Source organism: Microcebus murinus, chromosome 29 (genome assembly GCF_040939455.1).
Source record: "Microcebus murinus isolate Inina chromosome 29, M.murinus_Inina_mat1.0, whole genome shotgun sequence".
NCBI classification, from domain to species: Eukaryota; Metazoa; Chordata; class Mammalia; order Primates; family Cheirogaleidae; genus Microcebus; species Microcebus murinus.
Window position 1 is genome coordinate 3,604,773 of NC_134132.1, and position 25,640 is coordinate 3,630,412.

The 25,640-nt window shown below is 36.0% G+C and overlaps 1 protein-coding gene across 1 annotated transcript in view; it reads left to right on the forward strand.

The window, feature by feature from the left end:
- EIF4E (eukaryotic translation initiation factor 4E) overlaps window positions 1-24,978 on the forward strand; it is a 38,892-nt gene extending 13,914 nt beyond the window's left edge. Inside the window, exons 3-8 of the mRNA XM_012738422.3 lie at window positions 9,981-10,087; window positions 16,751-16,846; window positions 19,323-19,386; window positions 20,185-20,298; window positions 21,199-21,338; window positions 23,880-24,978. Of these exons, the coding sequence (XP_012593876.1) occupies window positions 9,981-10,087; window positions 16,751-16,846; window positions 19,323-19,386; window positions 20,185-20,298; window positions 21,199-21,338; window positions 23,880-23,994 (636 nt within the window). The 3' untranslated portion in view covers window positions 23,995-24,978. The remainder of the gene's footprint in view (window positions 1-9,980; window positions 10,088-16,750; window positions 16,847-19,322; window positions 19,387-20,184; window positions 20,299-21,198; window positions 21,339-23,879) is intronic.
- Window positions 24,979-25,640: the final 662 nt, after the last annotated feature.

Here is a 25,640-nt window from a genome sequence, read left to right on the forward strand (position 1 = left end):
TGAGCCACCGGGCCCGGCCTACATCTAAGTTTTAAAATTGTATAGTAGAAGATCAAAAATTCAAGCATGAGCTATAGGGAATTTTTATTTTTTTGAGATGGAGTCTCACTTTGTCACCCCAGCTAGAGTTGTGTCATCGTAGCTCACTGCAACCTCAAACTCCTGACCTCAAGTGATCCTCCTGCCTCAGCCTCCTGAGTTGCTGGGAATACAGGTGCTCGCAACTGCACCCAGCTAATTTTTCTATGTTTTTGGTAGAGATGGGATCTCGCTTTTGTTCAGGCAGGGCTCAGGCTTGTCTCGAACTGGTGACCTCAAGTGATCCGCCCACCCTGGCCTCCCAGAGTGCTAGTACTACAAGTGTGAGCCACCAAAGCACCTGGCCTGGGATTTTTTTTTTTAATTAATAAAATGTAGTTAAATATGCGTTGCCTAGTATCCAGAAATATAAATTTTTAGCTGTAGCCCAATAAACTTAACTGTTTACGTATAAGTTTAGTATTACTTGTTCATTTTTTGATAGGTGATGAGATTATTGTTATTTAAGTAGACTAAACAGCTATTGAATTTTTAAAGTATTTTTAGACACAACAGTTTGTATAAATTGTCACAACTCTTTTCCCTTAGTACCCCAGCTACCAGTAATTTTTTGTTATTGTTTAGATGTCATTTTACATTAATTGAAAAGAATATTAAAAGGTACTATCTTTCAAATCACAATTAATACATGGAGTCTCAGAGACCTTTACATGAAAAAGCTTTTCCATGTGAGCAATGCTCACCTTGAAAGGTTTGTATTTAGCTAAATCTCCATCTGTTGCTTTTCTGCTTCAGCTTTGTAGGTTAGGGCTTGAGTACAAAGGTCATGATTTCGATCCTTTATTATAGATAAGACCTACATGGCTGGGTGTGGTGGCTCATGCCTGTAATCGTAGCACTCTGGGAGACTGAGGCCGGAGAACCATTTGCGCTCAGGAGTTCAAGACCAGCCTGAGCAAGAGTGAGACCCTATCTCTGCTAAAAATAGAAAAAAATTAGCTGCACAACTAAAAATAGAAACAAAAAATTAGCCGGCCGTTGGTGGCTCACTCCTGTAGTCCCAGCTACTTGGGAACTGAGACTATCGGATTGCTTGAGCCCAGGAGTTTGAGGTTGCTGTGAGCTAGGCTGACACCAAGCACTCTAGCCTGGGCAACAGAGTGAGTCTGTCTCAAAAAAAGAAAAAAAAAAAGATAGAGTCTCACTGTGTTTCCCCAGTCTGGTGTGATCAAAACTCACTGTATCCTCAAATTCCTGGGCTCAAGACTCTGCCTCCTTAGTAGTGGGACTACAAGGTGTGTGCTATCACACCCAGCTAATTAAAAAAATTTTTTTTGTAGAGACTAGATCTGGCTATGTTGCCCTAGGCTGGTCTTAAAGTCCTGGCCTTGAGTGATCCTCCTGCTTCAGCCTCCCAAAGGGCTGGAATTACAGGTGTGAGCCACTATGCCCATCCTATTTCTTATCTTTATTTAAAATAGTGCCTTCAACTGGAATGTTGATTTAGTGACTTACAGAGATAATTGCTGCTGTCTTTGTCCTATGTAGCATTTACATTTCTAATATGGCCACAGATGGTCTTTCTAGTTTAACTAAAGAAACAGTGAGGCAAGGAAGGTGGATATAAGGCAGTGCTACTGGTGATGGGTCACCAGTCATATAGTTGTTCATTCTTTTTTTTTTTTTTTGAGACAGAGTCTCACTTTTGTTGCCCAGGCTAGAGTGAGTGCCGTGGCGTCAGCCTAGCTCACAGCAACCTCAAACTCCTGGGCTCAAGCGATCCTCCTGCCTCAGCCTCCCGAGTAGCTGGGACTACAGGCATGCACCACCATGCCCGGCTATTTTTTTGTATATATACTTTTAGTTGGTCAATTAATTTCTTTCTCTTTTTAGTAGAGACGAGTCTCTCTCAGGCTGGTTTCGAACTCCCGACCTTGAACAATCCGCCCGCCTCGGCCTCCCAGAGTGCTAGGATTACAGGCGTGAGCCACCATGCCCGGCCTATTCTTTTTTGCTAAAGGACTAGCCAAACCTTTGCAAAAGGAAATCCGGCTCTGTGTGCCTCATTTACTCGTCCTTGTCTTTTCTAAACTCTCAAATTAATATGTCTGAGTACTAATTGCTAATGGGGCTGAGGGTTATTGATCACTTAAGTGCCAGACTCTTGTATTGTCACTGAAAATCCTACAACACTTTTTACAGGTGAAGAAACTGATGCTTTGATGGATTTTAAGGACTTACCCTACATCATTTAAACTCCTGTTCTTTAAAAATTTACCTCTTTTATACTTATCTTAAAATTTAAAGGACTGATCAAATTAGGGGCTAGTGATGGATCCATGCTGTGTTGATCAGTTGCAGCATTATTTGGAACCTCAGAGGATGGTATGTGGGTTAATATGCCTAATCTATTATTTTCTCTGACCCCTTGATCTGCTTTATTTTGATGCTTGATTTCAATGTCCTTTGTGCTGTTCCTTGCTAATAAATAGTTCAGTTCACTCCCACATTGTAGCCATTCATTAATTCGCTGAGGCCAAGAATATGGATAATTAGACCAAAGGTATGATGCCTTCAGTACAGAAAAAGGGAAATATGATATCTGGGAGTACCTTTAAAAGTAGGGTAAGTTTGCTTCCTCACTTGACTTTATACTGTTATAGGTCACTATTGCTCTTGGGGGAAAAGGTGATTCCCTCTACCTTATAAGGTACCCAGATGCATCAGGTAGACAGATTTTTAGGAAATAGAGGAAAGTGATGTATATAGTTAATTTTTTTTTAATTTTGAAAACAAATCAAATAGCATACCCAGCACAGTGTCTGGCCGTACAGTCTGCATTGAATAACTATTTGCAGAATGGGAAGCCAAGCAACCATAAAGTTACAGTTTTTAGTTATTCTTTTAAAGGTACTATTTATTTTGTGTTTCCCTTATACTAGACCATTTAAATGCTTTTTTATTTTTTGGTTTTTTTTTTTTTTTTTTTTTGAGACAGAGTCTCGCTTGTTGTCCAGGCTAGAGTGAGTGCCGTGGCGTCAGCCTAGCTCACAGCAACCTCAAACTCCTGGGCTCAAGCGATCCTACTGCCTCAGCCTCCCGAGTAGCTGGGACTACAGGCACGCGCCACCATGCCTGGCTAATTTTTTTTATATATATATATTAGTTGGCCAATTAATTTCTTTCTATTTTTATAGTAGAGACGGGCTCTCTGCTCAGGCTGGTTTCGAACTCCTGACCTTGAGCAATCCGCCCGCCTCGGCCTCCCAGAGTGCTAGGATTACAAGCGTGAGCCACCACGCCCGGCCTGCTTTTTTATTTTTAACTCATTTAATCTCCACAATAATCCTGTGAGATAAGCACTACAGTGCCCATTTTAAGATGAGGAAATTGAGGCTTACTCCAGGAGCTTGAGTTACTTGCGCAGAACTACACAGCTGTGAATGGCAGAGCTGGGATTCCAGCCTGCGTGACAGGGCTCTGGAGTGTTTGACCTGATCCAGTGCATCTCATATTTTCCTGAAAACCCTTTTTATTTTTAAAACAATTTCCAATCTAATACTTTCGTGAAATGATAAAGATAAGATTTTTAAAAATATACACAATGTAAGTCTGAAGTAGATTTGTTTCAATAGACATAAAATTGTCAAATTGCTGTATGTTTTCTAAACGTTTGCTTTTCATTTCTTTACTTTGCTGTTGACTATAACCAGTTTGTAGACCAGCAGTAGTCTTCGGGCTACACTCTGGGCTACTGTTCAAAGCATAGTGCCAGGAGAACTACTGATTTTTACATACTTCAAATTAAGGGTTAGGTGATATCTCTGAACCTGAGGAAAAAATCCTGAAAGTTCCTTGTAGTAAACATTTGTTGAATGAAGGTAATGGAGGTCACAAATTGAGTGACCTGGTCACAAATTGAGTGACCTGAGGGGGAGGACTCGTTATTATTTCTATAGGAGATAGTTTATATGTGTGTTTGCGTTGAGAGTTGGTGAGAAATCTTGAATGTTGTCAATGTAGATTTAAACACAGTGAGAAGAATCTAAGCTTTAGTCAAATTTATTAGAGAAAACACAGAATGATACTAGATCTGGGAAATGTCTACCTTTGTAATATTAGGATTGTCCCACAAGGTTAATATTATGCCTGATAACATGCTAATTTTTGTAGAATGTAGTAAAAAGCTACCTGAGATTGTTTGCAGCTAATTGTTAGACTTTTCCTGCCCTGGCTTAACTTTTTTCTTCCCCTTTAACTTTCTTCTGTTGCTGTGGCAGCCTGCTCAGCCCCAGGACCACTAAATTGTAATACTGAACATGATACAACTCAATAAATCTAAAACCAGGTTTAATAGTTGGCACTCAGATTGGTTGTCTTTTTCTATTCCCTTACTTGCCATCTGATTTTAATCTCTTTGACATGCCAATTAATAGCTTCCATTGCCCACAAGATGAAAGGTATACTTATAACCTGACCTTTGAGGCCTTTCACAATCTCACTCCAACCTACTATTCAAGCTGTATCTTTGGTTTCATGACCCCTCTCTTTCAGCCACACTGGTTACCCTCTTCTTGATGAGCTATGTTGTACAAGGTTTTTCAAGGGCAGGTTATCTTTTAGGTTAAATATGTGTTTGATTGCTTTGAGAGTAGCTGTAATCTGTTAATTTAGCCTTTACTTTTTTGTCCAGGTAATTTTTAAAGCTAGAAATATTGATAAACCATGATCATTTAAGATGTGGGTTCCAATGAAATTTGCTCATTTGGGAGACCACCAATCTGAGAGAGTAGAGAGAGGGATATGGTGGGACTTTGTAGTATAGATTTTTGTTTTTAAATGGAATGTAAATTTAAAATTATTTTACTGTCTTGCTTTATAGGAAGCTTAAAAATAAGCTTGTTATCTCTCCTAGTTTTTAGTTCATATACAGATGAATATGTTAATCATATGAAAAGATAATTGTGTGGCCAGTAAATATTTTTATGGTGCTTCAGAGCATTTTGTTTAACATCTAATATATTTTTATAATATTAGAAGTGAAGACCATAAGATTTTAAATTAGTATATTTATATATCCACAGACATTTAAAAAATATGAGTAGCTACTTTCATTTTAGTTATAGGAAAAGTACAAAATTATGTGTTCTTAATATAAAGACTACAATCAATTACTTGAAGTAGGACTTTTGGTTCAGAAGAATGCTTTTTTAAAAATTCTAGAAATTGAACATGTTTTTTTCCTGACTGATTACCCTGCTTCTAGTTCCTGTGTGTCCAAAGACTTGATACCATCTTAGTCTGCCATCATTCTCCTAATAGTGAAAAGAATAGAATAGAAAAGAAGGGAGAGTACTAAATAAGTTAAAGGGTGACATTTTGGAGCCCATGAAACTTGTAATTACTCATATTGTAATTACTTCATTGTTTTTTATGTGCTGCTGAGGTAAAAGGTTTAAATAAGTGTTGTGGAAGTATGGTTGAGGTAAAAGGCTTAAATATTACCACAGTTGTGAAAGTATGGTTTATAATGAAGATTTTGAGCTTATGAATAAATTTAAGAGAATTTACAGTGCTGTTTAACTTTGGGAGGAAGGGGTATCTTTTACTGGCATATCCAACCTCACAAATCCACATATGTCAAACCTTTCCATAGGATCGTTATTTCAAACCCTACAAGACACCATTTTTACTGTTCCTTTAAGTTGTTAATATTCTTTTATATATTTACCCACATACTTAACCTTTTCTACTGTTCATCATTCTTTTTTGCACCTCCATGCTCCCATCTTGGATCTTTTTCCTCTAGCCTGAAGACTTGACTTTGGTATCCCTCTTTGGATCCACTGGTGTGTGTGTGTGGTAGAGGGGGTGGGGGTAGATGTCTGTCTGGGACTGTCTTTCTTGTTTATTTTATTTTTTTATTTTTATTTAACTTTATATTTGTTACTTTTATTTTTTTGTCAAGGAAACGGATTGGTCTCTAGAATCTCTTTTATTTTTGAAGAATATTTTTCCTTGGCATCAAATTCTAAGCTGAAAAGTTTTTCTTTCAGCACTAAGATGTTATTCTGTTGTCTTAATGGTTTCTGTAGTTTCCATTAAATTAGCCGTTATTGTTTCCATGAAAATTTCTTGTATGTATGTTGTCTGTTTTTAATATTGCCTTTTTATCTTTGGTTTTCATTAGTTTGATTCTGATGTGCCCAGTTGTTTTGTTTGTACTGCTTGGAGTTTCCTGAGCTCTTTGAATCTGTGGCTTGAGTTTTTGATCAGATTTGATAAACTTTTGGTATGTTTCTTTATGTATTGCTTCTGTCCCATTCTCTCATTTTGTCCTTGAACCTTTTAACCATGTTGTACATGTTTCTTACAGTCTGTTTTTTCCCTTCTCTGTGCTTCAGTTTGAATATTTTCTTTTGACCTCTCTTTGAGTTCACTAATCCTGCATTCTGCTGAGTTCAGTCTGTTGTTAGTCATCAGTGAGCTTTCATTTTCAGATATTGTAGTTGGCGGTTTCAGTGTGTCTATTTCATTCTGTTTAAAAATAAATTCTAATTCCTTTTTCAAATATTCCCAATATTTTCATCCCTTTCCTCCATTTTTCCGTCTATTTTACCACAGTAGTTAGAGTTTTTAAGTCTTTGTCTGCCAACTCTATTGTCTGGATTATTTCTGGTGTCCTTCCATGGACAATTTAATCCTCTTGATTGTTAGCCACTTTAAAAAAAAGCTGTTTGTTCGAGGCGGGCGGATTGCTCAAGGTCAGGAGTTCAAAACCAGCCTGAGCAAGAGCGAGACCCCGTCTCTACTATAAATAGAAAGAAATTAATTGGCCAACTGATATATATATAAAAAATTAGCCGGGCATGGTGGCGCATGCCTGTAGTCCCAGCTACCCGGGAGGCTGAGGCAGAAGGATCACTCGAGCCCAGGAGTTTGAGGTTGCTGTGAGCTAGGCTGACGCCACGGCACTCACTCTAGCCTGGGCAACAAAGTGAGACTCTGTCTCAAAAAAAAAAAAAAAAAAAGCTGTTTGCATGCTGAATAATGTTTGTTTGCTATATATTGTTAATATCTATAGAGGCTTAGGATTACATTATCTTCCTCTGAAGAGTGTAGCCTTTGGTTCTTGGAGGCAATTAATTTATAGGTAGATTATAGACAGGTGTATTTCAGTTTTGCCTTACTCATAAGGCTTAAACCTTACTCCTAAGGGCTTGGTCCTTTCCTAGATTATGGCCTTCCTATGGTTTTATTTGAAAACTGAGGGTTTTCACCCACCTACTCTGGCTGGGTCTGAACTCAATTTCCCTAATGCTTGTGCAGCCTCCAGTTTTGGCGCAGCTCTTTACTAGGCCACCCAGAGTTGCACCATGAAAATGCCAGTTTAGGAGTTAGCCAAGGACTTGTGAGGCATTTTTACATAGATTTTTGGGGCTCAGTTCTCTTCTACAGTTCAGTTTTCTCTGATACCCTGTGCTCCAAAGCCTACCTGTCTTGTCAGTCCCTAACTCAGTTTCTATTGAGACTCTCCCACTGTCTGTCTTGGCGCCATCATTCGTTTTAAGCTATTGTGTTAGGAAATGGTGTTTGGTAATTATCATCTGTTTGAAGACTTAAGTTGATAAGAAAATGCTGGTAAAAATGTTTAATGATTTTTTTTTTAAGCCATTGACTACTGTATGTAAATTTTTGAGACTTTAACTATTCTATGTAAACATTTAGATTTATTCAGTTTTCAAGGGAGTAAGTTCCTAACTGAGTTAAGCACTGTGATCATTGGCTATACAGTTGTGACCAAAATCAAGACATAGCCCCCAATCTGAGTGACTTAAAGGCTAGTAGAAAGAAGTTCCTGTCAGATGTTGATAAGAAAAAAATGTATTATTTAAAATGGATCCTTACATGTGTCTGTTCTGAGGTCTTTTAGATCATATGTATCTGATCACATATCTGTGCTGTATCACTGGTGCAGTTTACAGCTGATACCCAAATACTTGTTGCATCCCTCCCCTCCTTTCTTTGTATGAGCCTTTGTTTTAGCTTCTGGTGCATTTCTTGACTATCTATCTTGTTGACACCAATTTATGATAGGATGAAGAGCTACATGGAGGAATGTGGTGAACACCTATTTTAAATTATCCCCAGGCTCCTTTTCTTTCTGGCATTTTTAGATGACAGTTTTAATTATGCTTCACCCAAAAGAAGATTTAAGTTGAAGCCAACGTCCACCTTCTTTGCTTAGGGCCTATTGAAAATGTCAAACTTTAAAGTTACTGTAGGGAAAACAGTATGCCATGAAGGTATGGACCTGCGGCGTCTGCCTTTGGCCTGGTCATTTTACAAAGCTTTGTCATGATACTATAGTTGTTATATTCTGGGTACTTTAGTTTTAATCCTTCATCATCCCCCAGCCCCAATCGCCCCCCCCCCAAAAAAAAAGATTAGGCCATTAAATGTGAAATGTCCAATTTCAAATCAGAAGTTTAGTTTATTATATCACAAACAAGAAGCAGTACAGTTAAAGTATGTGCGTAAACTGTCAACACAGTTTTGACATCTTAAGGGTAGCTTGTTTATGCCAGCAGTGAAGAAGCCTCGAGGGCGGAGTGGTGAAGTCCAGCTGCTGTAGTTTGAGCAGCATTGTTTGTGTGACAGACGCGTGGTTGAGTGTTGTCTTGTAAGAGGGTTGGCCTGTCTCTATTGACCATTTCGGCTGCTTAATTGCAAGCATCCTCATCATTTTGTCCAGTTGGTTGCAGTAGACATCCGCTGTAATTGATTGACCAGGTTTCATGAAGCTGAAGTGGATAATACCAGCACTGGACCACCAAACAGACACCATTAGCTTGTTTTGATGAATATTCGATTTGGGGCTGTGTTTCAGCACTTCATCTTTATCCAAGCATTGTGCCAAACACTTGAGATTGTCAAAAAGAATCCATTTTTCATCACACGTAACAATATGGTTTAGAAATGGTTCGCCTTTATGTCGTGACAGCAAAGAAAGGCAAGCTTCTTCAAGCCAATTTTTCTTCTGACGCTCATTTAATTCATGCGGTCCCCATCTATCCAGCTTCTTTACCTTGCCCATTTGTTTCAAATGGTCCAGTATTGTTGGAATAGTAACATCAAACCTTGCTGCTGATTCACGAGTAGGTTGAAATGGATTCACTTCCACTAAAGCTTTCAGCTCATCGTTATCCACTTTGGTCTCAGGTCACCCACGTGGCTCATTTTCAATATTAAAGTCACCAGACTGGAACTTCTCAAATTGACATGTTGTGCGTTTATTAGTCACATCCTTCTCAGACACTTTGTTGATATTTCAAGCTGTGTGCACTGCATTGGTTCCACAATGGAACTCATGTTTGAAAATAACACGAAATTTTGACTTAAACTGTGGTTTCACAAAAATTGCTCTATTTGAAAGATAATCACAAGCCAAAACATGTGTTTGAAAGACCGAGGATGTGCCTTCACAATAAACATAAAACAAGAAGTGTCAAAGTGAAATGTCAGCAATAATAACTGTCAAACTTAGTACTTAAGGGAATCAGACATTTCATACTTAATAACCTAAAATATTCAGTACTTTAATATGATGGTATGTTAAGAAAAATAGCTGCTGCTCCTAACCTTTCCATAGTCTATGATAACCTTCCTGATATTTAAAAACGTGCAAGTGGAGGGATACCCGTATATATATAATTATGTATTTAAATTTGAGAAACTCTTTGCTTTTAATGAAGAGATACTATAACGGAAAGACTTATGCATTTCTTAGCGGTGGGTTTGTGGTCTATTTTATTGATTGATCTGCTCTAATTCCATCCCTTTAAAAGATATTGTCAGCAATATTGGTTCCAGTTTATTTAGAATATTGGTATCTTAAGTATGTTAAGAAATATAAAATGTTTTAAAATGTTTTCCACTAGGAAACCACCCCTACTCCTAATCCCCCGCCTACAGAAGAGGAGAAAACAGAATCTAATCAGGAGGTTGCTAACCCAGAACACTATATTAAACACCCTCTACAGAACAGGTAAGCTTTCTCACACCTAGGTTTTCTAACTTAGGCAACAAGGTAAATGGTCAGCAGGGCAAGTTTTAAAGAGAAAGTTAGATGAGACTAGTTTTCTTCCATAGGCTAGGGTTGAGGGTTCCATTTTCGCTTGGATGACTTGTTATTAGCAAGCAGTTTTAAGTGTGAGTCTTGATCTCAGAAAAAACTAGGTGAGAAGTCTGTTTGAAACTCAGCAAGAACAATGGCGGTAATTGAAACCACAGCAGTAAATTAGTTCTCTTGAGAAATGAACTTGACTCAGGACAGACGCCTGGGATATCTATCATAGGGGAAGTTTGTTGAGGGAGAATGCCTACGAAGGATATAGATGGATAAAAAGTCCATACTGATTTAAGAAAAAGTGTTTTAGTAGCACATAGATGATGGAAAAAACGATTAGGGCAGTTTGAAGAATGAATAGGATATATACAGACTGATAGAGCAAGAACAGGTAACTTGAAGTTGGACTTAGAAGGAGAGCAAGGGAAAATGGAGTTTGGAGCTTGGTCGGTTGGTTTGTATTCAAGATACAGACAAGTTAGGAGAGGAAAAGAGAGAGATTAAGATGAGTTAAGTTTTCATAGTTAACAGTCTAGTAGGAAGTTGAGTTCATTATATGGTTTTTCCCAACCCCATTCACTCCTTCCCATTATGTTTGTGTTTTTACTTACTGATTTTCTGGATTATATAATGAAAATTAACTTGAATTCATTGATAGCTGATGGGGAGAAGAAAATGGCAGCTCAGAAAGACTGTTAAGACTCTGGAGGAAAGTAAATTGGAATTAAATTTGAGGATCTTGAAGTATTTCAATGCCTTTCATTGTCTCTTTTTCTTTTTTATTTGCTTTTTTAGGGCAGAATTTTTACTCTGTTTACTTTAAAGAGCCCACAGGCCTGTTTATAATTTAGTTTCATTGATCAAAAAAATACATTTTTGTTTTATGACTTTAATGTTTTTTATCTTTCCTTTGTTATGGTAGACCTAGTGAACTAATAGTCCAAACATGCGTTGTGCAGATTTCTTACAGGGGACCCTGTGGTTCAGCATATCTTCCAGTGAGGAACAAATCAGTGTTTTAGACAATGGAGACTGTCAGCTAATGGAACATCAAAGGCCAAATAGTCCATAAAGAGTAAAATCCTTCCTCAGGAAAGCATTGTAGCCCATGTATTATTAGGTTGAACAGCTGATTAGTGGCAGTTGCAGATAGTTCAACCTAATAGTAACACCAAAACCCTTATTTTTTTCATCTTTTCAGTGGTATCTTATAACAAAGCTAACTCTGTGTATCTTCTGCCTGTCTGTGAACCCAGTTCTTAGTGTTGCTGTTACGGTGGGAGCTGTAATCAACGCACGTATCCCTCACAGCTTGAGTGATATCTGAGGAGAGAATTCCCGAAAAGTTTCCTCATCATTAAACAAATTGATTGAATTCCAAAGTGAAATCTCTGGGGGCTTCAGTTTCTCTATAAATTCAACTTTTTGGCCAGGTGCAGTGGCTCACACTTGTAATCCCAGCACTTGAGGAGGTCACGGCAAGGAGGATCACTTGAGGACAGGAGTTTGAGACCAGCTTGGGCAACATAATGAGACCCCATCTTTCCACATTAAATAAATAAGTAATATAATCTACTTTTTGTGTAAAACAAATATCATTTGGAAAAATATTATATGATGCTTTATGGTTTCAATTTTGGTTGTTTACCCACTATTTCCTTTTGTTAATATTGCAGAATTTACCATCCTTTCTTAAAAAGAACCCATAATAATTACAAGAAAGATTAAATGAACAGGGTACAAGTAATTTTTCTGCTTTCATAAATATACTCTCCTTATTTTACTGATTTCCACTCCCCAGAGTGGAGTGGAATCAGTGTTAAGTTTGGTTTGTATTGTTCCAGAACTTGTATATGCACTTACGTATGCTTGCTTTTGTTTTTTTAAAAGACGATTTTGCTCTGTTGCCCAGTCTATAGTGCAGTGGCATAATCATAGCTCACTGTAAACTCAAATTCCTAGATTCAAGCAATGGTCGTCCTTCAGCTTCCTGAGTAGCTGGGAATACAGGCATGCCCAGCTAATTTTTTTTTTTTTAATTTTTTTGTAAAGATGGAGTCTTGCTATGTTGTCCAGGCTGGTCTCAACTCCTGGGCTCAAGCAGTCATCCTGCTTTGGCCTCCCAAAGTGTTAGGATTATAGACATGATACACTGTGCCCAGTCTATATCCTTTTTTGTACAAACGATCATGTTATTGACCTTGTGCAGATTTTACCTTGTTTTAAACTACTGCCTTATCATATACTGTATCAGGCTTACAATTAATGGGTGCATAGATTTTTTTTTTCTATTTATAGTACTGCAATTTATGTCCTTGTGTATTTGTGTACTTGTGTGAATGCATTTATAGGGCAGAATTTCAGATTTCCTAGGATAAAGATTACCCCTTAATGACCTTTGTGGATATTGCCAAATTATTCTCCTTTACCAACTTAGACTTAATAGTTTGAGAGTTCCTGGTTTTTATTCCTGAGCAACTGGTATCATCAGTTTTTTAAATTATTACCATATTGGTCCCAGTCTTATTTATGAAAATAATGTATTAATGTTTTTAATTTGCATTTTTAAAATTGAATTTTCAGAACATTTTCATATTATGTTGATCACTTGTGGTTTTCTGTGGCCAGTCTATTCAATTCTCTTATCCCTTTTTTCTTTTTGACTATCTTTTCAAGTTTATTCTTAGATTATCTTTTCAAATTTATTCGCAAGCATTGAGATATATTATATCTTAGATATATTAGAGATCCTAACCATCAAAGGCAGGGAAGGTAAGGAAATATTAGGGTGAAATAGGTTATGTAAATCATTTGTCTTTAACATTGTAGAATTGTATGTTTTTTTAAAAGAGGTTTTTAATTTTAACGTAGGCAGATATCATTTTTCTTCCATGACTTCTGGATTTCTATCAGTTGTAGGAAAACTTTACCACACAATTAACCTTTTTAATAGCTGTTTAGTAATCTCTTACATGGATGTATCATATTTTACTTTATTATTATTATTATTATTTTTGAGACAGAGTCTTGCTTTGTTGCCCAGGCTAGAGTGAGTGCCGTGGCGTCAGCCTCGCTCACAGCAACCTCAATCTCTTGGGCTCAAGCTATCCTTCTGCCTCAGCCTCCCGAGTAGCTGGGACTACAGGCATGCGCCACCATGCCCGGCTAATATATATATTAGTTATATATAAATTTTTTTTTTAGTTGTCCAGCTAATTTCTTTCTATTTTTCAGTAGAGATGGGTCTCGCTCTTCCTCAGGTTGGTCTCGAACTCCTGTTTTGTTGCATAAAAATCCATTAGTCTAACTTGCATTTGGAATGGATCTTTTTACTTGTGTGTGATTTTATTTTATAACATGTTCATTTAGAAAATATTGATATGGTGAGTTAAATAGATCTTCTGAATGTTGACAGATTTTATTATATACCTCTAAACTCATCAGAAATGTCTTCAATTTTTATGAAGCTGTCAAGCTTACAATGGCATATGAAACTTTTCCAAAATTCTGATTTTTCTTCTGAAAGCTCACATTTTAAGCGCCAGACTTGTTCTGTTTATTTTTCAAGAAATAAAACCATGGTTTATCAGTTATTTTTTCCAGTAAAAGTGATCCATGAAAAAAGTGGCTGGTTCACATCATAATCCAAAAAATTTCCTAATAAGCATTGTACTTTGTTATGCAGTAGAAGTGTTTTCTTTGTGCAGAATATGAGACGTGTAAACAGATTGAAATTTAATGAAACTGGCAATGCTTATTGCTTCATCAAGGGCATTCCTTTGACGTCGTTACTGTGAGAGTTGGTAATAATAAAGGATACAGTGACTGCTGGTACAGTTTGGTGTCTCTGTCTTGATTCTCACTAAGGCACAAGCAGATTTAGCCACCATTGCTTTTGCACCAGTTAGTGTAGACATCAACACAGTGAAAAATAAAATATCTTAGCATTCTTATGAGAAAAGGATCTTGGAGCACCCTAGGGGTCTGCAAACCACACTTCGAGGGCTGCTGATAATATATATTATTCAGTTTGGAAAGCTCTGCAGACAACATTTCTATTGATGAGAAAATGGAGTTTCCTTGTGGCTTACCTTATTATTGTAATCTAGAGACTGTTGAATTTAGTTCTTCTAAGAAAGGTGAACCATCTTGTGATGATAACATTTAAGTGTAACTCTAATGTTACATGAGTTTTTCTTCAAGGTATTAGAGAATACAGGCATACTTCATTTTGTTGTCTTCACAAATAATGCGTTTTCTACAAATTGAAGGTTTATGGCAACCCTATGTTGAGCAAGTCTGTCGGTGAATGGCATGTGCTCATTTCATGTCTCTATTTCACATTTTGGTAATTCTTGTAATATTTCAAAACTTTTTCATTATCATATCTGTATGATGATCTATGATCTTTGATGTTACTGTTGTGATTGTTTTGGGGCACTACAAACTGTGCCTTTTTGTAAGACAGCACACTTGATTGGTAAATGTGTATGCTCTGACTGCTCCACCAATCACTGCTCCTTCATCTCTTTACCTCTCCTTGGGCATCCCTATTCCCTGTAACTCAACAACATTAAAATTCAGCTGGTTAATAACCTTACAGTGGCCTCTAAGTATTCAAGTGAAAGAAAGCCTTGTATGACTCTCACTTTAAATCAAAAGCTAAAATTAAGCTTAGTAAGGAAGGCATGACAAAAGCCAAGATAGGCCAAAAGCTAGGCCTCTTGCACCAAAAGTTTCCCAGGTTGTGGATGCAAAGGAGTAGTTCCTGAAGGAAAATGAAGTGCTACTCCAGTAAACACACACATGATAAAGTGAAATAGCCTTATTGCTGATACAAAGAAAGCTTTAGTGGTTTGCCACTAAACATTCCCTTAAGATTAAGATTAGTCCAGAACAATGCTCTATAACTCTCTTCCATTCTATGAGGGGTAAGAGAGGTGAGGAAGCTGTATAAGAAAAGGTAGCAGAGGTTGGTTGATATGGTTTAAAGAACGAAGCTGTCTCCATAACATAAAAGTACAAGGTGAAGCAGCAAGTGCTAATGGAGAAGCTGTATAGGGTTATCCAGAAGATCTAGCCAAAATCATTGATGAAGGTAAGCTATACTACAGATTGTCAGTGTAGACAGAATAGCCTTCTACTGGAAGAAGATGCCATCTAGGACTTTCAAAGCTAGAGAGAAGTCAGTGCCTGGCTTCAGAGCTTCAAAGGACAGGCTGACTCTCTTGTTTGGGGCTAATGCCAGTGACTTCAAGATGAAGCAACGTACCATTTCAAAAATCCTAGCACCCTTGAGAATGATGCTAAATCTATTCTGCCTGTGTTCTGGAAATGGAGCAACAAAGCCTGGATGACAGCACATATGTATGTTTACAGTATGGTTTACTGAATATTTTAAGCCAACCATTGAGACCCTACTGCTCAGGAAAAATAAAAAGACTTCTTTCGAAATATGACTGCTCATTGATAATGCACCTGCTCATCTAAGAGCTCCGATGGAGACGTACACCACATTCATTCTACAACCCATGGATCAAAGAGGAATGTCACCTTTTAATTTGTATTATTTCAGAAATACATTTTATAAGGGTATAGCTGCCATAGATAGTGATTCCTCTGATTGATCTGGCAAAGTAAATTGAAAACCTTTGAAACGATCCATCATTCTAGGTGCCATGAAGAACATCCATGATTCATGGGAGAAGGTCATAATATCAACATAAGCCCTGCACAGTGGATGCCCCTGCAGTCCAGGCTAGGGGAGGCTGAGGCAGGAAGATCGCTTGAGCCCAGGAGTTTGAGACCAGTCTGTGCAACATAGTGAAACCTCATCTCCAAAAACAAAATCGATAGACAGGAGTTTGGAATAAGTTGATTCCAACCCTTGTGTTTTAACTTTGAGGGGTTCAAGACATTAGTGGAGGATATAACTGCAGGTGTGGTGAAAACAGCAAGAGAACTAGGGTTAGAAGTGGAGCCTTAGATGGGACTGAATTGCTACAATGATAGCATTTTGAAGGCCGCGAGCGGTGGCTCACGCCTATGATACTAACACTGTAGAAGGCCGAGGTGGGAGGATCACTTGCTCTCAGGAGTTGAGACCAGCCTGAGCAAGAGCAAGACCCCCAACTCTACTAAAATTAGAAAAATTAGTCAGGCATCATGGTATGCACCTGTAGTCCCAGGTACTCTGGAGGCTGAGGCAGGAGGATCGCTTGAGGCCAGGAGTTGGAGGTTGCCGTGAGCTAGGATGACACCATGGCACTCTACTCAGGGCAACAGTAAGACTCTGTCTCAAAAATAAATTAATTAAATTAAGAGAAAAAATTTTGAATGGATGAGAAGTTGCTGCTTATGAATGAGAAAAGAAAGTGTCCACAGCCTTTATCCATGTTTTATCAAGTGTCAGAATTTTCTTCCATAAGGCTGATTAATATTTCATTGTATTTATAGTATTATTTATCTATTCATCTGTTGATGGACAGTTGGATTGCTTCCACCTTTTGGCTCTTGTGAATAATGCTGCTATGAACATGGGTGTACAACTACCATTTTTTCATACTGACCTTTTATTTTTAGATGGGCGCTCTGGTTTTTTAAAAATGATAAAAGCAAAACTTGGCAAGCAAACCTTCGGCTGATTTCTAAGTTTGATACTGTTGAAGACTTTTGGGCGTAAGTACCATTTATTTTAGGATATTTGTTGTTTTGTTGTTTAGTTTTTCATTTTAAATCAAATTCACAAAAGGATGAAGTGAACAGTTAAAGTATATTCATCTATAGAACTGCCTTTTTTGTCTGAATAGGTGATTATGCCCCATCAGTTTGGCTTAGTTTCAGTTTTGTCGTTCTTTAGCTCTGAATATTCTCTATTCCATATCTGAGATACCCTTCACTTGAGAATCCTTTATTGTCCCCAGAAGTTTTGACGATAAGTTGGAACTTGTTTCTGTTTATTGCCTAGATATATTTTCCTCATAACTGGGTATTCCAGAGCATCATTTAATTATGTTTTGATCAACTTCAGGAGGAATAGTTGAAATATTTTTTAGATTTTGTTTCTGATTTATGAGAAAGTTATGATTTGGGATCATCTACTTTAGCACAACTTCAAAATAAAGTTTTAAATTGTAAAGTCCCTTTTAAGAAGTTTTGATATTGATTCTCTAAAAACAGTTAACTTAGTTTGTCTTAGTTGGAAAATGTGTGGGGATTACTTACTTGTAAGGAGAATGTGTAGAGTGGTACTATTTGAGAATGCAAAAGGCAAAATTTATTAAAAACATTTTTAAGAACTTTAAATTACCTCACAATTATCTAAATATTCTAACTTGTACATCTTTATTTTAAGATTAATATATATATGGTGAATTAGTAGTGCTTCTCTTACATTTTAATGTAACCCTGAGTGTGTTCTGCTCATACAAGGAAATGGATTATGGTCATGTAATTCATACATGCATACCTCCTCAAGGGGAGAAAAAATACTCGTCTGTATATTTCCAGTGCTTGACCTGGAAATATACAGGTCATACGCATACTAAAGACATTTAGTATGCATTTTCATCACTGAAAAAGGCAAAGCATAGAATACTTAAAGAAAACTATAAATTGTGAACTCCTTTGCGAGTAATCATTTTTTATTAAAAGCATTGACTTTTTAAAAAAAAGAATAGAATTATATTTAAGTCCTATGACTTGGTAGATCTAGTTGTCTAGTTAAACCAGGATTATTCTTTGCCCTTCATCAAAACATCAAGTGGTTTTTCTCCTCGAATTGTGTTTATTTAATACTCTTGAATAACGCTAGTTCCCTTCACCAAAAAATCCCTTCAGTCCCCTACAGAGGAGAAGGAAGATTCTTGAACCACCCTCTCACATCAGATTTGTACTTATCTAGTTTGGCTTTCACCAATTTCCTTAATTGTATTTCTAACTTATCCTCTAATTAGAACATTGCTCCACACTTTAATTATGTGTAAGCAGTGTCTTGCATTGTGTATTTTTATATAATTTAGAGATATGAAGGAATCCTTCAGCTTCTTATAAATATCCAAGTCATTTCCTAATTTCTCACTTTTTTTCTAACATATTTAGTGTAAACAACCATTGTGTCCTTTTGTATTTATCCAGTCTGTGTAATTTTAGGATTCTCTTTAAATGTGCCATTATAAAAATCATTATAAACTTATTTAAGAGACCCTAGAACATTATGAAGGAGAAAGCAGGTAGCAGAAAAGAAACATTAGTCTTTTCTATCTTGAATGCCACCAAAGAAGGTTACTCCCTCAATATCCATTCATTTTATGAAATTAGTGGTGCTCATTCTATAGTCACTGTTAGTATCCAGGCCTCTTTTGTTGCCTAGTGGAGACTGTCATTGATAATGTAGTTTGGAAAGAGTTGCCATTAAGTAGTGACTCAGCAAACCTTGTGTGGTCTTATGCTATCTCACCCAAACTGGATTTGTGTGTTAAAGTATGGAATATGATTCAAAGGATGCCAAACCTTAACTCTGTTACCAGTTTTATAACAATTTTGCTATAAGATTCTATAGGAGATCAAATGATCTCGCTCCCTACCTTCAGACAAGTGAACATCTCAAATGTTATTCTATTATTTTGATATTTGGGGAATGGTTTAGAAATATAGATTCCAGGGTTCTCCCCCATATTTAAGTGCTTATAATCCCAAGGTGTAGGGCTTGGAACAGTGTGTGCTTTTTTAAAGTTGCCCAAATGATTATTGTGCTAATAATTTGTGGTATTTGGGAATCATTGGTTATGTTGATTATTTTGTTCATGCAATCCTGATGGTCAGGAAGTCTTTCTCTTTCATTTACTTAAAGCAACCTCGTACCTTTCTTCTAAGTTTCTTATATATATCCATATGTGTGTACTGAGTTAATTAACATATAAAAACATATTTTTGTCAGTAAAGTCATTAAAAATATTTTCTTGAAAATTGTGTGTATCAGAAGTCAATTCTTGAACTGTTAAGATCTGTTTTGTCTGTTTTAGAAATTGATTCCATATAAAAACAAGTAAACATGAAATTTTACCTATTTTTCATCATATTTTCTAAATGTATAAATGTAAGCACCTAAACTCTACACATTCTCTGCTTTTAATTATCCTTTTCTTTTACCTAGTCTGTACAACCATATCCAGTTGTCTAGTAATTTAATGCCTGGCTGTGACTACTCACTTTTTAAGGTATGCTTAATTGATAATTTCATATATTTAATATAAGACTGGACTATTCAGGTATTCATTAAGAAATCTTGCCACAAACTTAGTAATAGTTTATATTAATACCATGATGCACAGGCTAATAATTAAATTGGCTTTAGTAGCTTTGGCATGCATATATTTTGCTTTATTTATAGTATAAATAGTAGAAATTGAGGATCTTGACTCCATGGGCATATACTGAGATTGATTTTGAAGAGAGCTTTGGTTAATCCAATCCAGTCCCTCCTTTATATATTTGAGTAGACTCAATTTGCCAGGCATTCGTAACCTCCGGTGCGTGAGTCCTTAAGTTATTTATGAATGAGCTTTGTCAGGTGGTGGGCAGATGGGCATTCATTAACTCTGAAATTGTGTAATTTTTGCACATATATTCTAGGTATAGAACTGTGCATAGCTTCTAAAATGTGTCTGCTACTCAAGAAGTTTAAGAACCTACAAATTAAGTGAAACCTAAGGTTTGATAGCTAATACGTGACAAAGTCATTACTTGATGCAGTCTTACGCCTCTGGCTTTAAATCCTATATGCTTTTTTAAAACTACATCAGGGCGCCGGGTGCGGTGACTCACGCCTGTAATCCCAGCACTCTGGGAGGCCGAGGTAGGCAGATTGCTCGAGGTCAGGAGTTCGAAAACTACGTCAGTGATAGTTTTATGGGAAGTAAAGTAAAAAGTTGACAAGTATTCCTTGCTATTTCTAATGCATTTCTCTCAAAGTCAAGGTAATTGTTAGCTGACATTGTTGTCTTCTCACCCTGTAGGATGGTATTGAGCCCATGTGGGAAGATGAGAAAAACAAACGGGGAGGACGATGGCTAATTACATTGAACAAACAGCAGAGACGAAGTGACCTCGATCGCTTTTGGCTAGAGACAGTAAGGTTTTAAGATTATAAAACAGTTTTAAAGGCAGTTTTGGAATACTGGAACTTAATGTTACATTATATTTTACATCAGTTACTTAATTTAAGAGGTGATAAGGATGCCCACAGCAGAAAATCTATAAGTCAGCAGTTATTTTTGTTCTATCATGTGAATCTTGTATACTCTACATACTAATGCAGTAAAACATCCTACCACATTACGAGTCAGATGTAAATTGATTGGCAGTTGATTCTCACTGGTCATTTCATTAAGCTTAAAATTACAGAACCTTACATTTTGTATTAAGTTTTTGAAACCGGTTGATCAATGGAAGAAACAAGGATTGTTCCTTAATACTATTCAACTTACATGTTGTGATGTAACCCGGAACTTTTGGCTTTAATAAGATATATTAAATATAAGGCAGTAGGCATTTTCTATAGTCCTCTGACCCCAAGTTCCAAACCCCAAGCTTTAAGTTCATAGTTTCTTTTGTATCCCTAGCACTTGACACAGTGTCTGGTTTATATTAGCACTTACTAAGTTAATCACTTAAAAATATTTGAATGATTTTTGTTTTTTTGTTTGTTTGTTTGTTTTTTTCAGCCACATGATTAGGGTATCCTTAGATATTTGAATGATTTTTTAAAAGAGATAATATTTTTGTGGGGGTGGAGATCATCAGTAAATAACACTTCAGGATTCCACATTAAAAAGTCAGAACAGGCCGGGCATAGCACTCTGGGAGGTTGAGGCAGGAGGATTGCTTGGTTCAGGAATTTGAGACCAATTTAGACATTAAAAAAGTCAACTTTTGACTTTTAAAAGTATCTAGGCAAGTATAGTAGAGACATTTGCAGTCTAGTAAGCTGTTTATAATTTGTTGAATATAATTTGGGTTTTTTTTCCAAGCTGCTGTGCCTTATTGGAGAATCTTTTGATGACTACAGTGATGATGTATGTGGAGCTGTTGTTAATGTTAGAGCTAAAGGTGATAAGATAGCAATATGGACTACTGAATGTGAAAACAGAGAAGCTGTTACACATATAGGGTAAGTTTTACTTTTTGCCTACTTCTTTTATAATATTAAGATATCTAAAACCAGAAGTTCTTTTATTTGTAGCTTTAGAAATACTTGGGGTGGTAGATCTTTATTTTCCTTGTATTGTTTTCATGAATACTTTTATAATTTTGAACTGTCCTATTGGTGCTCAGTGTCTTGTTTGTGTATTTTTCATTTCTGTAAAGTTGCTTTTCCTCAACTATGGAGTATTTGATCACTAGAGCACTCTACTTTGGCATGTTGCATTTTATTAATTTGCTAAATGAGAATATAAGTATTTTTCCTACTTTGAAAAGTTCTGAGAAAAAGCACTGCTCTGAAAAGTGCTAATGTATAATGCTCATAATAATTCAGTGAGTACTGGCAAGTGGTATATATATTTTTTTGGTATATGTGTTCTCATTAAAATTTAAATAACATATCTTGGCTTTTGTCCATATTTAGAACCCATGTGTTTATGGTTTTGGAGTTTTTTGTTTTTGTTTTTAAAACCTTTTTTAGTAAGTTTTATTCTTTGCAAAAATGGCTTTTTCTAACCTAGAGTTTTCTTTTTACATTTAAAGTAGTAATATTTGATATGAAATTTTATGTTAAAATCAGATGCCAGTAGTCATAGGTCACAAAGTGTTTGGTTTGCCCCTTTGTGATTTTTCAAATATAAATTCTATGAACTTAATTTCTTTCTGTATCAAAAGGTATAGAGATCCACGTTTCATTCTATCTGTAGTTTCTACAAGAGCTAAAGGAGTTGATTGTTGATTTATTACCATATTTTTAATCTATCAGCATCAAAACTTAATTATGGGAGTTTTATATTTTTTTGAAAAGAATTAAAGAAATTATGATTTTTTTCTATGAAAGTTTTCTCTTTTGTCAATATTAAATTTCTGTATGAAACATTTGACTTCAGTTTTTTTTTTTATTTCGGCATATTATGGGGTTGACTTCAGTTTTTTAAGGCAGGATTTTTTCTTTCCTTTTTTTAACCTTTTCAAGTTACATAACTTAGTGTTCTTGCTTTCTGGCATTTTAAATGATTAGGTATAATTGAAAGGAATGCATTATATGCTAATGTAAGTCTGATAATAACTTTATCATAAAATTTTTTATTTTTAGATACATTATTTTGGGTGGAAAGGAGTAAAATCTTCTGGAGGGTGGAGTATGGAGGATTTGTAGAGGATTTAACTTCATAGAAATGTGTATTTCTTTATTTTTATTTAATTTTGCTTCTTATTTTTGCTATTTTTTTCTTAGAATAAAGATTCGGATTCCTAATGTGACCTGTGAGGTTTTTTGTGGGCTGTTCTCCAAGACCTTATCATCCTTACTTCATATTCATTTTCCTTAGGAGCCATAGCCACACAGCCTAATTTTTGTGTTTCAGCCTTTAGGTGTACTTCTTTCTCTTAACATTATCCTTTTGACCTAGTGACTTTTATTTTGTTTTATTTTATTTTTGGAGACATAGTCTTACTCTTGTTGCCCTGGCTAGAGTGCCATGGCATAAACCTAGCTCACAGTAACCTCAAACTCCTGGGCTCAAGCAATCCTCCTGCCTCAACCTCCCGAGTAGCTGGGACTACAGGCATGTGCCACCTTGCCCAGCTAAATTTTTCTATATATTTTTTACTTGTCCAATTAATTTCTATTTTTAGTAGAGACGGAGTCTTGCTCTTGCTCAGGCTGGTCTCGAATTCCTGAGCTCAAATGATCTGCCCACCTCGGCCTCCCAGAGTGCTAGGATTACAGGTGTGAGCCACCGTGCCCGGGCCAACCTTGTGACTTTTAAAGTAGAGATTTCTGTAATTTTGCTGATGAGATTAGAACTTCCTTGTTATATGACATTGCAGTCCTTACATATTTATCCTCTTTGGTACTCATCCCATTTTGTTCTTACAACAGAGCCACATCTTATTTGAAAATGAGGCTGTAGAGTTAGTGTGTAAGGCAGAAATTACATACGTTCTAATTTATCCTGAAAGTATCATCAGTCTCCCTTAAAGTGTTTTTGTGTGTTCATTCTTGTCAGTAACAGTAATTTGTATACAATATTTACTAGGGTTCATATGTAAAAGACAATATTTTAGATCAAAGAATGAAAATAGACAAGCACGTTAACTGATTTTCATTTAAGTATGCATGCAGTAAGGTCTGTCATACATGTTTGAGGTTATTTGATTGTGTTTTGCCTACTAGACTATAAATGCCACAAGCCCAGAGATTATCTCTGCTTTGCTCACTGTTGATTTAATGATAATTATCACAGCACAATAATATTTGGTAATTATTACTATAATTTAGTAATAAATATCACATACCTAATTGGTTCTCAAATATTAAGTGATTAACCAAGATTGTTGTGAAAATGAGTTGATTGTGCTGAAAGGAAAGGGTATACAATTTCTTATTTTACTCTCAAGTCTAGGGGGCTTTTTTGTACGCAGACTAATAATACTGAATTTTTTAATTATTTAGTTTTTGGTGAATAAAAATTAATGGTCACTTTTCTTTTTCTTTTGCTTCTAGGAGGGTATACAAGGAAAGGTTAGGACTTCCTCCAAAGATAGTGATTGGTTATCAGTCCCATGCAGACACAGCTACTAAGAGCGGCTCCACCACTAAAAATAGGTTTGTTGTTTAAGAAGACACCTTCTGAGTATTCTCATAGGAGACTGCGTCAAGCAATCGAGATTTGGGAGCTGAACCAAAGCCTCTTCAAAAGCAGAGTGGACTGCATTTAAATTTGATTTCCATCTAAATATTGCTAAGATATAAGAGAAGTCTCATTCGCCTTTGTCTTGTACTTCTGTGTTCATATTTTTTTTTTTTTTTAATTTTGGCTAGAGTGTCCACTATCCCAATCAAAGAATTACAGTACACATCGTCCCCAGAATCCATAAATGTGTTCCTGGCCCACTCTGTAATAGTTTAGTAGAATTACCATTACAAACACATTTTACCCATCCACAATATTCAAAAACCAATTTGCATTTCTATACCTTACAGGAAAGAAGTTCTGTTTATGTTCCATTGTATGCAGGAGCATATTTTGCTGGTTTGAAAGAGTATGATGCATACAGTTTTCTAGCATTTTTCTTTGTTTCTTTTTACAGCAGTGTCTTTGCTGTACTCTTGCTGATGGCTGCTAGATTTTAATTTATTTGTTTCCCTACTTGATAACATTAGTGATTCTGATTTCAGTTTTTCATTTGTTTTGCTTTTGTTTTTTTCCTCATGTAACATTGGTGAAGGATCCAGGAATATGACACAAAGGTGGAATAAACATTAATTTTGTGCATTCTTTGGTAATTTTTTTCTTTTTTGTAACTACCAAGCTTTGCTACAAATTTATGCATTTCATTCAAATCAGTGATCTATGTTTGTGTGATTTCCTAAACATAATTGTGGATTATAAAAAAATGTAACATCATAATTACATTCCTAAACTAGAATTAGTATGTCTGTTTTTGTATCTTTATGCTGTATTTTAACACTTTGTATTACTTAGGTTATTTTGCTTTGGTTAAAAATGGCTCAAGTAGAAAAGCGGTCCCATTCATTTTAATTTTAAGACAGTGTACAAAACTGTAAATAAAATGTGTACAGTGAATTGTCTTTTAGACAACTAGATTTGTCCTTTTATTTCTCCATCTCTATAGAAGGAATTTGTACTTGCAGGGCAGTCTCTGTTGTTTCTTCTTTTGTAGTGTCTTCTACATGAACAGCATAAGTTTGGAGCCCTAGTTTGATTATGTTTATTACAATTTTTAATAAATTGAATAGGTAGTATATATATGGAATTAAATTGATGTGGCTATCTTTGTTTTTTACAAAGTAAGGTACAGCCCTTCAGTCTTAGATAAATAATATACTCTCTTAATATGTTACAGCTCAAGGGAGAATTGGGATCTTGGTGCATCCCTGTTTGATTAATAGGAACAGTAGTTGTAAAACTTGGTTGCCAAATTGAGATGTTCTTGTAAGTGTCAAAATGTTAGTGTAGGGAACGTACAGGTGGTGGGGCATATGCATTACTAATTTTGTTAGTGTTGCTATAAATAGAGTGGAATAAACAGGTATTAAGACATTTATAGTGGTAAATTGTTATTGTATGGTTTTCTGTAAACTTGAAAACTTGATCTACTCTGTGTAGGTATCCTTTGAAAGCAAACTTGAAAATATTTTGTATATAATATATAATTGTATAGTTCAGGTCCTGTGAAATGAAGTATGGCTGTCATAGACCAAAGGGTAAGCTCAACTGTAGGTAGCAAAATGGAAATCTTT